Here is a 15,091-nt window from a genome sequence, read left to right as displayed (position 1 = left end):
TGCATTTAAGACAAGTGATGTTTCCTGTGGGTACCATTTAATCATCGGGGCAAAAGTCAAGATTCTTGGATGAGGTTTTTATTTTGAATTAGTATTTACCCACTATAACGCATGTCTCTAAGAACGCCTGTCAAAATGGTAATCTTTATATGATCTTTATAAAATATAATCTTTATTTATATTCAGGCACTTGTTGTAATGGCATGTATCCAACAATCCATGCATGAAAGGCGCACATTTTCCTGTTGACTCTCTGTTCTTACCGCCCCTCCATCCCTTAGTAATATCATTCCTGGAATCGTAGGACCCATGTGAAAGAACAGCCATGCCGATCAAATGGACTGAGAAAGGACAATGGCTGCTCAGGACATGGATCCCATGACTGTCAGCATGATCTTACCAGATGTGCCGAAAGGAGCTGCAGGAAAAAAAGTGTCCTGGCCTCAGGTCTCCAAACCCACCATTCTTCTCAAGAGTAGGGCCTTATTCTGACAGCTATAGCTTCTTAGGGTCTGGAGCCCAAGGGTAATGGCCTCACAATCCAGTTGATCCCTCAAAGCTTTCTTCCTTGCCCTCCTCTTAAATAGCCTGGGGCAGTGGTGGGATTCAAACAATTTAACAACCAGTTCTGGTGGTGGAATTCAAATAATTTAATAACTGGTTGTTTATAAGCACCATTTTAACAACCAGTTCTGCCGAAGAGATGCGAACCGGCTGAATCCCACCACTGGCCTGGGGGGACATAGCCCCAGCTATTCTAAAGGCAGTGTCCAAAATTCACTTAGGTCTTAATGAGGCCAGAATTCTTCAAGGGTCTGCAGTAATCTGGCCTAGTGGCTAGAGCAGGGGTCTGCAACCTGTGGCTCTCCATATGTTCATGGACTACAATTCCCATCAGCCCCTGCCTGCATGCTGGCCATGCTGGCAGGGGCTGATTTATTTATTTATTTATTATTCTACTTTTATACCACCCTCCCCCGAAGGGCTCAGGGATTTGTAGTCCATGAACATCTGGAGAGGGATTTGTAGTCCATGAACATCTGGAGAGCCGCAGGTTGCAGACCCCTGGGCTAGAGCATGGGATGCTAGCTTGACGGTGTGTCTTCTGTTGGCTGCATCTGTGTGAACCTACTGCCTCCAGTGTTCCTGTTGGAAGGGGGAGGGTTGGTGGTCTGGGCCCTCTCCACCACGACTGATGCATAGCTGTCCCAGGATCTGGGAGCTCACAAGGAGGTTCTGGTGGTGGAGGTTTCATAGTCAGGCTTCTCACGGTGGGTCCCTGCAGAAGATTGGTCAGGGTTTGCTATATAGGGAAATATTCTCTCCACTTCCTGGTTCCTTGCAATCCTTTTCTGAAGATGGTGAGCCTGTGGACTGTTCAGTGAGGTTCATGATCTGAGCACAGGGAAACTCCACATTTCATGCCTGTGTGGTAGGATACACACCAGTCTGTATAGCACAGTGATTTTGTACATAATCTGAATTCAATGCATAACTAGTCCTAGCAGGGTTGCTTTTTATAGCCTCCTGATTTTCTGTGCTTCTGAATAACTGAATATTTCCCATTTCTGAGCCCCTGACCTTCAGAAATGGCTTTTCAGAGGCCACAATGGGAAGGGGACATTGGTCGGAAATCCCTTCCATCTTGTAGCTCTTTAGGATCCAATCTTATATGTTGGCATGGAAATGTTCAATGTAAGTCAGTTAGCCTTCCACTAGGCTGCACCTTACAGTTTTCTGATCTCTCTTGCTAGGCTTAATTAGAGATGATGAATCTTTATACTAGAATTGATGCGGGGGGAGGAGTGGTGTAGCTCAGTTCTGAGCTATTAGATAGTAAGTAATATTGGATTCTGTCTGTACTTTGGTTTCATCTTTCCAATGCTGTGACTGTGGAGTTGCAAAAAAATGTGATTGATGCCTTCTTCTGTCAGCAGTTTGCTGCCACTTATTAAAGAATAAAATAATGCATTGGTGGCACTAACTTCCATTTTTTGCATTTACATTTTCTTGGAACTGCAGAATGTCTTCCTTTTGCTGTGCTAAAATTTAAAAATGCCCTTGAAAGCTCTGTTTATTTAGGAACTGTTTATCCTCTTGCCTGATAAACACTTGTTTAACATGCTGTTTTCACTGCTTCAAGTGAAACTACCTCAATCAATCATGAGGAAGTAAGAGGGCATTTTTTTCCCCAGGCTTTAATAATGGAATACCAAAGTATTGAAAAGCAAAGTAGTTTACTTCCACAGAAAATTATTCAAAGAAATGGAAGCGGTTCCCATATAATAGCTGTATATCCATTGATCTCTGTAAATATGACCTGATGTTCCTTTGCAATATATATTATTGTACAAAGTGCTTTACAATTCAGAATTCGTTATTAGAATCCAGGCTCAAACCTTTCTCAGATTAACAGCCTAAGGCCATTGGCTTCAGTGGGCCTGGGATGGTACACTTTCTATGTATGACCTTTGACACCATGACTTCATGCAGTTTACATGGGTGAACACAATGGATGCCCCTTGGAGCTGGGGCGGGGTGGGGGGGAGCTGGATGGTTAGGAAGTTACAATCCTAACCTTGTTTTATCTTTCAATTGTTCCTTCCTTGAAAAGAATGCCTTAAGCCTTATGAATACTGATACCTTCAGTAAACTGTTAATGAACTTTGATATTAGTTCCCAGTCTTTTTCTGCTGAAAAACTCCAGAGCAGTGCTTTGTGTAAATGCATCTTCCAGCTTGTAGGACAGATACATTTATCACTATGTCCTAGATGGAGAAAGCCACATGGTGGCAGTCTTGAGAGCAGAATTCACTTCCTTTAATTGCTAATCTCCCTTCTTAACCTCCGTACTCTTTATCACTAGAATTTAGACTTGCCGCATCTTCCATTAGTGTTGTTAGTTGTTACAAATGTAGTAAGTGCGCGGTCATGTTGTAGGTGTGTTTTTAAGCTGATGAATGAATGCAAAATATATTTTTTCATTTGAAATTTTCCAACTGCATCTTTCCATTTTTGACATCCAAACTTGTTTATAGCATTTAGAGACAATTTAAACCAGAACTTCTATATTAAAATGGATGTTATAAAACTCAAAACCGGAACAGAAATCAAGGGAATCATACCCAAAAAAACATTTATAACCAGAAAGAAAAACTAAGGCAGAGGCATACTAAAGGCCTTGACCAAACAGAACTGCCTTTAACTGAGACCTAGATAATATCAACCTTGGTAAATGCCTCTTCATCCCATTCCAAAATGCCTGGATCTAATGGATCAAGCTCAATAGTCTTTGAAATAAACTTCTAGAAGGAAATGGCAGGAGCTCTTCATACCATTCTCAGTGAGTTTAAGAGTGAAATTACAGTTAACACAAATACTGTAATTACGTGACATGCCATTTAATTTACACAAGGTTAAAATCCACGAGTAAAACCAGAATTGTTTTTATACGGACTGTTGAAAGCATGTTCTGTTAATTACCACGGCTCTGGATACCTTGCATTTTATTATAGTGCATTTTCAATGTGGAACATTTTAGAAGATTATTTTGCTGTGTTTGTGAACCTCGTGTAGTTTTACGGACAAGTGTATTATCAATCCTCGTTGTCATGTTTATCTTTTGAAACTTTATTTTACATTTATAGGGAGGACCGGACCATCGTCATCCACTACAATAGCTGGCACCAGTCAACCAGCCATCACCAAGACCACCTCGGTTCTTCAAGATGGTGTCATTGTCACAACTGCAGCTGGAAACCCACTCCATAGCCAGCTCCCCATTGTGAATGACTTTCCTTTTGTCGGACATGAACACGCTCTGCATTTTCCACAGAACAGCGCTTCAAACAACAATCTTCCGCACTCTTTGAATCCAAATCTTTTTAGTTCTCTACCTTTCTCTTTGCCAGTGAATCAGCAGCACCTCCTAAACCAGAATCTATTAAATATACTGCAGCCTTCAGCAGGAGAAGGCAAGTCTGAGGTCAACCTCAATCCTTTAGGTTTTCTCAACCCAAGTGTAAATGCTGCTTTAGCTTTGCTCTCCAGTGATGCGGATGGGCAGGTGCCGCAACCTGTTCATTTTCAGCTGCTGGCAGCCCTTCTTCAGAACCAAGCCCAAACAGCCGCCATGTTCCCTTTAGCACCTTTCAATCTATCCATCTCAGATCTTTTACAGCAACAGCAAAACAATCCGGTGCCCTCAGTTACACAGATGACAGCCCCTCCACCAGATCATTTGCTAAGCGGTCAGTCAGACACCAACAGAGCTGAGACCCTGTTAACCAGCCCCCTGGGAAACCCTTTCCCAAGCTTTTCGGGCACAGACACTACTCCAGATCCCCTCTTCCTCCCAGCTGTCACTGGGGCCTCAGGATTAATGAGCTTGAATCCCCAGCTGTTGGGAGGTGTTCTGAACTCTACTTCGGGAAACACTGCTAACCATCCAGAGGTTTCCATAGCAACCTCCTCCCAGGCAACCACTACCACAGCCACTACATCATCAGCAGTGGCAGCACTGTCTGTCTCAACCCTTGGTGGGACATCAGTGGTGTCAATGGCAGAAACATTGCTGAGCATATCTAATAATGCTGGGAGTACATCTGGTCCAGCTAAACTCAACAGTAACTCTGTGGTGCCACAGCTACTTAACCCTCTACTGGGGACGGGTATACTTGGTAAGTTAAATATTTTCACAGATTTTGAAAAAGAAAACAAAAAGTGGTGGGGGGAAAGCTTCTATTTTCTACCTTTTTTTCCCAAAATTCCATTTCATTGCGCTTTTTCCCCCTAAAAGGTTTATACTATGTCATCTTGTCTTAACCATTCCAGAGAAAAATTGCAAGTACAATTGACAGAAAATTTTAAATAGCATATTTGAAAACCCTTATCGTTTTAGAAGGTTTGATGTCATCTAAATTAATTCAACCAGTTGGAATGGCTTTTGCAATTTTCAAATCTCATCCATGTGCAGGTGCCTCTTTGGGATGCAGCGTTTTGTTTAAAATCTCTACGGCATCACAGGGTTAGTACGAGTAGCTGTGCAGTAGATGAGAACCTTCCAAGTCTGTCTGAATCTGAAATACTCCAACATCAATACACCCAATCAGATTGCTGTGAACTAGTACACAACGTAGTGTGATAGGCTTGCGCAGGTTCAGAGTAATCCTTCTAGCGCTGTAGCTTTATATTCTTGTGTTTGTTTTTCATTGTTTGGTAGCTTCCAAACCAAAGTTTTTCAAACTGCTTGGGAAGCTGGGGTCCCAAGTCACATGTTGAAACCCTAAGCAGTAATGTCCTCTACCAGTGACTTTTGATGGTGAGCCTTGTACTGTAGAACAAGTGCCTTCAAAATGACTATATAAAAGACAGATTTAACTATGAATTGGACCCAAGACTCTGCCAAGTCCTTTTTTATATTTAAATTTATATTCCTATTACTGTCATAAGGCATTTAAGGCAGCTTTCAGCTAATAATTAAAACATCAGTCATGCCATTTATAGTTCTCAGGTCAATCCAGTCAACAAAAATAGCCTGAGGTAATCACGGTTTAAAACATCATTCTTTATCTAAAATAAATTATTTTAAAATGCAAGTGTATTGATTTAAAAAAAACAAAGTTTTAAAACAAGATTAATGGTATTTCCTCTAGCAATATGGTATTTTGTTATGTGAATATTCCTAGTTGTATATTGTGTTTGCATGTGTATTTTCGTGAATTAGTGTTCATCAGACATAGTTCTATACAGCTGTTTATCCCTCGTTTAAGTATAAATCCCACCCTAATTTGTTAAAAATATACCAGAAAATTAATCTGACATCAGAATTGTTACATAAGACTCAAAGAACTGTGTACAGAACTTCTATACATCTTTGGAAAGGCAGTAAATTGCATACATTGTATGTGGAAGATCCTAACTGGAATCTCCAGTTAACAGGATCTAATGTAATAGGCCCTGGAAAACTGCTACATAGATGACTGCGAGCTAAGCAGACCTGCAGTCTGATAGTCTTCAATATGTAACAAATGTTCTGAGTTATCTTTTCCCCAGTTCCTTGAAAAGCTGTACCTTTTGTTTGAATAGACTTTGATGTATGGCTGCCAGACTCCCACTGGGTCAGCGGATCCCCTGCTTTGAACCCGCTCCACCTGGCATCCTTTATTTGACTAGCAGGGGTCTTACCAGGTTTAAAATGAAGCCTAGACGTCAACATTGCAATGATGAGGCGTGAAACACTCTGATATTTGGGCAAAACACTATGGTAAAAGCAGCTTCTACCATTGAGTTTTTGCCTGTATACCACAGTATTTCACTCATTGTCAGCGACATGATGATGTCACTTCTGGAAGTGATGTCATTGTGATTAGGCTTGGTAAATATCCTAAAAATTCAGTAAAATTTGGATTCAGATTTATTCAGACATAAAATTAGCGGTATGCCCAAATAAGACAAATAACATATTCGAATATAGCTGAATTTTCGGGTATACCCGAAAAATTCTGGTTCGTTTGAATTTTTTGTATTTTTTGGTGTTTTTTCATGTTTTGACCTGCAGGGGGTGCATTTTTAATGCTAGCGGCACCAACATTTCAGCGTATGACCAGAGACTGTCCTTATGATACCACCTGTGTTTGGTGAAGTTTGGCTCAGGGAGGCCAAAGTTATTGACCCTCAAAGGGGTAGCCCCATCTGTTAGCTCCCATTGGAAACAATGGGGGATGGGCCCCCTTTGGGGGGTACATAACTTTGGCTCCCCTGAACCAAACATCACCAAAGTCGGTTGGTATCATCAGGACAGCCTCCAGGTTTTAACCTGAAATTCTGGTGCCGCTAGCTTTAAAAATGTGCCCCCTGCAGGCCAAAATGTGAAAAAACACCCAAAAAAGGCCGAATACCTTGCATTAGTTTATATTTCGGTAGGACATATTCGGCCAATTTTTGCCTGAATATGCCCGAATTCACCCAGATTCAGGCCAAATCTGGTATTTGTTTTACCCGAATCTCCAAGCCTAATTGTGACATTTAAGCCTAGGCCTCATTTTATGCCTGTTAAGACCCTTCCTCCTTCCCTGTCTGGCAACCCTACTTAGATGCAGTATTCAGAACAAGAAACTGTGCAGTCCCTAGTTTACATGAGAAAACACTTCAATATCTTCCAATCCCACTTATAAAAATGAATCTTGCCTGTATTGTCAAAGTGTTTTTGCTGTTGTCACCTCTCATTTTTGTTTTCAGGCTGCAACTCCTAAAACTGCTTCTTTAAGAATGTGCCAATTTGCATTAATATGCGTCACCAAAATGTTTACTTATCATTATTGGTTTGCATATTTGTGTTTTGACAATTTTTAAAATAACATAGCACACATCTTAAAGGGGCAATTTTGTAAAAATTTGCTGATTGTGAAGTCAAGTTTTCTAACACTGTTTTGGGTTCGATAAACTGCAAAGAATGTTGCTTCTGCTCAAGAAACATTGTGAAAAAAGTGACCACTTTAAAGAACACATTATTTTGACAAGTGAAATCCATAATTAGATTGTCTTGCAGAAAAAGTTCAGATAGGCTATGAGCAAATCTGTGCTATTGCAGTATAATCCCAGAGAACTAGTTTCACTAATAGCAGAGAAATTTTATTCATGCATTGCTTCTGATACCTTGTACAACACAGCTTGATGCTTACCCTTGGAAAGCCGCTGACTTAAATATCCCTGTGTTTGGAATTACAGGTGACATGTCATCGATAAACACTGCGCTTAGTAACCATCAGCTAACGCAACTGCAGTCACTGTTCAACAACAATCAGATGTTTCCTCCAAATCAACAGCAGCAGCTTTTCCAAGGCTATCAGAATCTCCAAGGTTTTCAAGGACAGCCCCCAATTCCTGGGCCACCTAACAATCCAAACCCTATGGCTTGTCTGTTCCAGAATTTCCAGGTAGGGAAAATTTTATGCCTGGTAAGATATATATATCTATCTTTTCAGACATTTGAGTGTATTTCTGTAGAGGCAGAAGTAAAATCAGAGCTCTTGCAGAGGTGTACATTTCTTTAAAGTAGGTTCATAACTAATATATATATATATATATATATATATATATATATTAGTTTTTCACTCTGGCAAGTGAGGTAAGCAGATAAATGCATTCCCACCCCACTCCCTGAAAAACATCTTCCCAGTGGTTTTTACCGAGCTAATGCTGTCACATTGAAAGGCTAAACCAAGGAAGTGTAATGGTTAAGGGCTGCAGAAACGGGTTCAATTCCCCACTCTCCAGATTAAGCCTGCTGGGTCATCTTGGGCCCGTCACAGTTCTCTTAGAACTCTCTCAGCCCACTTAGAAGACAAATCGCCTCCTAACATTTCTTGCCTTGAAAGCCCTATGGGGTTGCCATAAGTCAGCTGTGACTTGACAGAATATACACATACACACAGATTCTGAAAGGAAAAATGCCTCATGTATTTAAACTCATAATGAAACCACCAAACTCAAAATCTGAACACATGACTACTTAGGTGGAACACAAGAACAGCTTTGACGCCTCAAGAAAGGTAAACAAAATGCATCATTCTGGTAGTATAGACTGCCAGTCATTTCCCTGATTTGTCAAAACTGTAGCTTACAATTAAATCGAAGTTGTGTTGCTTTCATTGTGCATGTGTTTCTTTTTTAGAATTAATTATGTAGATATTTTAATTGAGCTATGGCAGGTATTGCTGGATGGCTTTCCTTATGATGTTTGATAGACAACAGAGCCCCTTGGGGATGGGGCGGTCTACAAATCTAAAAAATAAATAAAAATAAAATAAGTTTATAGATCTTAGCCTATGGAAGATGTACATACTTGGTATAATAATAGTGAAGCCTACGACCTTGTGCAAAATTATATTTGCTTTAGTTCAGTTGGACTTTAAATTCTTATAACTATGCACTGGATTGCAGCTTGTGACTGAGAATTGAATAATAAAGGGATTGCTGAGAGAACCTTTTAAAAAGTTCTCATTCCCCCACAAACCACTGTTTGGGGAGCACAATGGGCTGTAGCCAGAAAAGGAAGGTGGAAGCTATCAATTTCAAGAGTAAAGTTCTCTTTTGAGCTGACTAAATAGTCCTGCACATAATCTTTAATAAATCACATTCATTTCAATTGAATTTAAGCAACGTGTGCAGTACTGCAACCCAAGGGATTAATTCTGTGGTCTGCATGTGCAATAAAGGCCATTTTCATAGCATTTCTGATTACCATTGTGCTTTCTTTTTACAATCCCATCCAGAAGTATAACGGGCAGCTCAATCCGGGGGAGGGGAGGGCGAATCCCGCTTTGGAGGGAAAAGAAAGGCATGCATGGAAACTTTAAGATACTCTGCTTGGTGTTAAACTTGCTACTTAGCGAAATGTTTTATGCTGTGCCTACTACTTGCTTGTGGTACCCTATGGTGTTTACAGGCTGGTATAAGAGTTGCAGGTGGAGGATTTCTCTATGGGCTGGTGGGAAGTTGGTTATGTGTTTTCCCAGAGTCTTTTCAGACATTTGAGTGTATTTCTGTAGAGGCAGAAGTAAAATCAGAGCTCTTGCAGAGGTGTACATTTCTTTAAAGTAGGTTCATAACTAAATTTTATGTAACAAATTATGATTTTCTTAGAATGAAATGTACGCTGCATTTCACTTACGTTGTGTCCTCAAAGCTAGCTAAGGATGAGAACTACACAAGGAGATGTTGATAGATAGCAGTGAGGAAGATCACTGCTTGCCTCTTCCACTAAGCAAAAGTAATTAGCACTAATATATTTTGTTCATTTGTTTATTCATTCAGTGTAATATACCGCTTACCCCCGAAGGAAATCCTGTTTTTGCTTAAGTGTTAAATTCAGGTTTAAATGAAATATTCGTTATCAGTAACGCAATATTTTTTCCTCTTATATTTTTTTAAGTTGAGAATGCAGGAAGAGGCTGCTTTTCTAAACAAGAGAATGCTCACTCAGATGGGGATGCCGCCAATTCCTGAAAGTCCCAACGCCTCACTTCCACCTTTTCAGGATTCTCCCTGTAACTTGCAGCAAAGGACAGAGCCGTCTGTTGGCCAGCAGACCAAGGACAACCCCAGCCTAGGTGCCCAGGGTGATGCTTCAGTTGACGCTATCTACAAAGCCGTTGTAGATGCCGCAAGCAAGGGGATGCAAGTAGTAATCACCACTGCTGTTAACAGTACCACGCAAATGAGCCCCATCCCCGCTCTGAGTGCCATGAGTGCCTTTACAGCTTCAATTGGTGATCCATTAAATCTCTCCAGTGCTGTCAGCGCGGTAATCCATGGAAGAAACATTGGCATGTCTGATCACGAAGGTAGGGCAAGGAACTCTAGGGGGGCACGAATACTGAAGAACTCAGAACATCTTAAAAATTCCAGCGAGGGGGATGGCTTGGAATACTATAAACCAACGGGTTGCAACACACCCAAAAAACAGTGGGAAGGGGAACAAAGCCCTGGAGGGGACATGAACAGATGGAAGTGTGAGGAGTTTTTAGATCATCCATCCCATATCCACAGCAGCCCTTGCCACGAAAGACCCAATCATGTCTCCACACTGCCATTGGTCCATGGCAAGCAGCATCCAATACTATTACCACAGCGAAACTGTCAAAGCGATAAAATGTTGGAGGAGAACTTCAGATATAGCCATTACAAAAGAACTATGATGAGTTTTAAAGAGAGACTAGAGAACACTGTGGAACGATGCGCACACATAAATGGAAACAGGCCTCCACAAAGCAGAGGGTTTGGAGAGTTGCTGAATGCGTCTAAGCAAGACCTGGCAGTGGAGGAGCAGTCTCCGAGTTCCTCCAATAGCTTTGAAAGTTCTCTCGTTAAAGACTACATCCATTATAATGGAGACTTTAATGCCAAAGGCATTAATGGGTGCGTGCCTAGTCCTTCAGACGCTAAAAGCATTAGTAGTGAAGATGACCTAAGGAATCCCGATTCCCCTTCTTCCAATGAGTTGATACATTACAGGCCAAGGACGTTTAATGTTGGGGACTTGGTCTGGGGCCAAATAAAAGGACTGACTTCATGGCCTGGTAAATTAGTAAGAGAAGACGATGTTCACAACTCATGTCAACAAAGCACTGAGGATGGGAAGGTATTTTTATACAAATGTATATATTTATATATATTTATTAACAAAGGTGTTTGCTTTAGTCACAAGTTTTGCTTGTGTCTTACGTTAAAGGGGGGGGAGTCATGTCTTTTGTTAGTGTTGCTGATGGATTTTTAGCTCCTATTTCAAGATTATATGTCACTATTGCACTTTTTATTAGTTTCTTTGGAAATATTAGTCTCTTTCTTAGGATATAGGATCTATCTAAAAATTTAAATACATAAGATGCTGCATTAATTGTTTATTTTATTTAAATGCGTATGCCTCTTTATTTAAAGAGGTCAAATAATACCGTGCTATTTGATGCCACTTGAGTATACCATTATGTGTATGTATTGCTTTAATTTAACCCCCCTTCGACCATATGTTTTGCAATAGGACTTAGTTTACTTCAGAATATGCGTAGTAACATAGAGGGAGTAGTAATCAATGTGCATATTTTACATGAAGGAACTGGATTAGGATCAGCTGATAAAAATAGATCCTGGCTGGGTCCCAAACACCCTTGTGATTGAGTAATTCTGTTCATACGTGGCAATCGGCCATTGGTTGTATCATCTGTGCATGTAATTCTGAACATACATAGCAATGGCCAACTGGCCATTGGCTGTATCGTCTCTTGCCACATTGAGCCCTGTGGAGAGTTCCCTGACCTTCTGGAGCAGCTGCTTCAGGACTCTGAAGTGGACTTCAAATCACAAAAGTCCTTTAGATCTTATTCACCTTACTTAACAAAACTGTCTGAAGCAGAGTAAGGAACTTGTGGAATGTTGGGTTTTTTAAATCTGTGCTTCTGTATTGACAAAGGCCATGTAACTAGAAGAATAAAACTATAGATTTGTCTTTCTCCTTGAAAAAAGGGAAGCTAAGAACTGGATCACATGTTACTGGTGCTTAGGAAAGACTACTGAAAATTGCCTTCTCGTGGAAAGTCATTCCCATCCTGATTGCAAGCTACAGACTACTTAGGATCATCACCATTACTTTCTGGGTCTTCCACAGCTATCGAATATGTGGAATGGGAAGGCATTTATGCATCTATCTAAAGAATGTTGAAAAATGTCAGACTTAAGAGCCATCAACTTTTTCTAGGAGATAGACAGCAAGAGTGAAAAGGTTGTGTTCTCACTGAGACCTTCTGGTTTGTTCCCTTGTCCCCTTCACCTGTCTGAAAGAATTAGAATTCCAGCCACCATGGAAAATATAGACCATTCCAATTAAATAGCTGCTGGTTGTGATGAGTAGGGGAAAAGCTCTCTTAATATGCTTACAGCCATTCTTCCTTAGTACTGGACCCTTCACTTAGGTGGGGGTTTGCCTTCTGCCACCTTCTCCAGGCTCAGCATTTGATACAGCATTTTAGCTTCACAATGAAGATACTGCACCTACGACTGCAGCCCGTTTTCTTCCTTTCATCGTTTCCAGAGGGATAACAACATACACAGGGGAATCATAGAGACTTCTTGTGTTAAAAGATATCCACTGTTACTCTCCTGTACAACTATGCACTTACAAACACTGCAAAGTATTTCCCTGGGGAAATTGCCATCATATTGAAGAATGATTAGTATCAGTTCAGTGTAACAGGGATCCTCAATATCTGTTTAAACAAATGCCTTTAAAGCTTGCATTTCAAAGTTGCTTCAGTCTTTCCATTCTTATAAAAAGGGGTAAGAGACAAAGCTTCACAGTCAGTCTGAAAAATCAGACCTGTTTATGGTGCAGATAAATTTACTAATAAATTGTTGCATTTGCATAAGCACAAAACACTGTTGAGTTCATATTACTGCCATGCCATTCTTTCCTTGTTTTTAAGTCCTATGTCTTCTTTCATTCAATACTTTGCATTGGATTTTGAATCTAAACATTTTAGAAAAAGGAGATCCCAAGCTTTTGGGGGAAACTCTTTACATTCATTCCCAAGTCATTTACCAAACCGCAGAAAGGAACGTTCATACAGATTTCATATTGAGGACTCTGGGAAGTTAGCCTGCATTAAGTATCTGCATGGTCAAAACCAAGAATGGGATTGTGAAACTCCTCAAGGTGGAACTTCTGCATCACTTCTGGCCTTGCACTTTGATGCTTAGATTTTAAGATTTTATGTTTTTTGTATGACTTTATGTTGTTCACCGCCCTGAGCCCTCCGGGGATAGGGCGGTATAGCAAGTTTAATAAATAATAATAATAATAATAATAATGTGATAACGAGCATGCATAAATCAGCCATCGTGGGTGAATCACCACAAATGGAACATTCATATTTTCTAATATCAGCTCAAAGATAAAACTTTTCAATAGCAATTATTCATACTTTCAGTTGAGTCTTAAAGTGACAAGTCAAATAATGAGCATGCATGTGTAAATAATCTTCTTGTCACAAGACAATCTCAAATGCTTGCCTCCAATATCTTTCTTATATACTTTAACAAATTCTGATAGTTCCTGATAAATGAACAAAGTAGTTTACTCAAGCTGTATTAAGTCTACTCACTAAATGCAGTTTTCTGGGAGTAAGCCCAGAGAGTAAACCTGGGTGGGGTTCTGAGTAGACCTGCTTAGGATTGTTTTCTTTCTGCTTATTTCGATGTCTTCTCAAAATCTGTCTTCATGACTGTCTTCTGCAGACTAGAAAATCCAGTGGTGGGATTCAGCAGGCTCGCACCACTTCAGCAGAACTGGTTGTTAAAATGGTACTTGTAAACAACCAGTTGTTACATTATTTGAATCCCACCACCGGAACCGGTTGTTGAATTATTTTAATCCCGCTACTGTAGAAATCCCTCAGTCTCTGGATTGCAAACATCCTCTTTCCCTCACGAGTGTATGTCACCCAGATATGCTAATTAGAATCGGTCACACAATGGAAGAAGTGCAGTGACTGTGGGAATAAGAGAGATATTCTCAAACAACTTCGTATTAATAAATGCTCAAGGAGGTTTCATCTGTTCTAAAATTACTTTTTATCCAGACGAAATTCATTATGTTTCCACATTCTTCATTTCAACTACTGTATTGAACGACTGTATTGGTTCCATTACTAGCTGCTACTTCGGCGTCCCATTCTAGCCTCGTTCAAAGTGTTTAAAATCAACATCATAACCACCATTCAATCCACCATTCTCTTCAATGAGAGACTCTGACTTCCTTTCAGCATCCTTGTAAGGAGTCTCTGACCTTCCTTGCAACTCAGATCACTGAGTTTTGACCATTTTAAGATTAGCAAACGTGATTGAGTTCTTCACCTGATTTTTATTCATTCTGGAGTGCCTGTCTGATTCTGCCACTGCCCAAGAAATCTACACTTTGTTTACCAAAGGGACTGGAAGTACTATTCCATTCTCAAAATACCTCATGTTCTGAACAACTAGGAATAAAAAGCTCATTGCTAAGAAAAGACCATCTGTGTTGATTGATCCACAGTGGAATGAACTGCTTAAATCAGGCTGTTCACACTTGTCGTGATGCACAGGGCTCTCTTCACTACTTTGATTCTTCTCAGATACCCTTGAGGAGTGCCCTTGAGAAGTGTTGGTGCATTGAAACACAACCAAACAAGAAGGTATGGCCTCCAAAATTCTCTGCATGTGGTCTGTCAACTATAGAAGTGACCCATGGACTATCACATCTTCCCCTGTTGTAATCCATGTGGTTGCTACAGGCACCTAACTTGTTGATATTGCTGGGATCCTTATTGCATCATAGTAACAGCTTTAGGAGTTCACAAAACTCCATGTCATCTCATTCACATACCAAAAAACATACATTTGCTCTCTCACAATTAATGACATATACTGCAGACTATCTAGTATTCACGTGTTGCTAAATGTCTGTGTTTTTATAGTGTATATTTTGTTAGGATATGACTCTAGATCTTTGTGGTTTTAAGCATGTTAGATTCCCAGCCTGAATTCAAAGTTCATTCCAAGT

The 15,091-nt window shown here is 40.3% G+C and overlaps 1 protein-coding gene across 4 annotated transcripts in view; it reads left to right on the top strand.

Moving 5' to 3' along the window:
• Window positions 1–15,091, top strand: part of MBD5 (methyl-CpG binding domain protein 5) — a 174,131-nt gene that overhangs the window by 142,437 nt on the left and 16,603 nt on the right. For 2 of the 4 annotated variants that reach the window (XM_048484067.1, XM_048484068.1), the window contains exons 7-9: window positions 3,648–3,974; window positions 7,729–7,937; window positions 9,935–11,143. In XM_048484067.1, the coding sequence (XP_048340024.1) occupies window positions 3,648–3,974; window positions 7,729–7,937; window positions 9,935–11,143 (1,745 nt within the window). Of the gene's footprint in view, window positions 1–3,647; window positions 4,680–7,728; window positions 7,938–9,934; window positions 11,144–14,663; window positions 14,724–15,091 lie in introns of all 4 variants that reach the window. The other 2 variants (XM_048484065.1, XM_048484066.1) reach the window with 2 other exon arrangements.

Source organism: Sphaerodactylus townsendi, linkage group LG02 (genome assembly GCF_021028975.2).
Source record: "Sphaerodactylus townsendi isolate TG3544 linkage group LG02, MPM_Stown_v2.3, whole genome shotgun sequence".
Lineage (NCBI taxonomy): Eukaryota > Metazoa > Chordata > Lepidosauria > Squamata > Sphaerodactylidae > Sphaerodactylus > Sphaerodactylus townsendi.
Note: the sequence above shows the minus strand (reverse complement) of the source record. Positions and strands in the feature narration are given on the sequence as shown.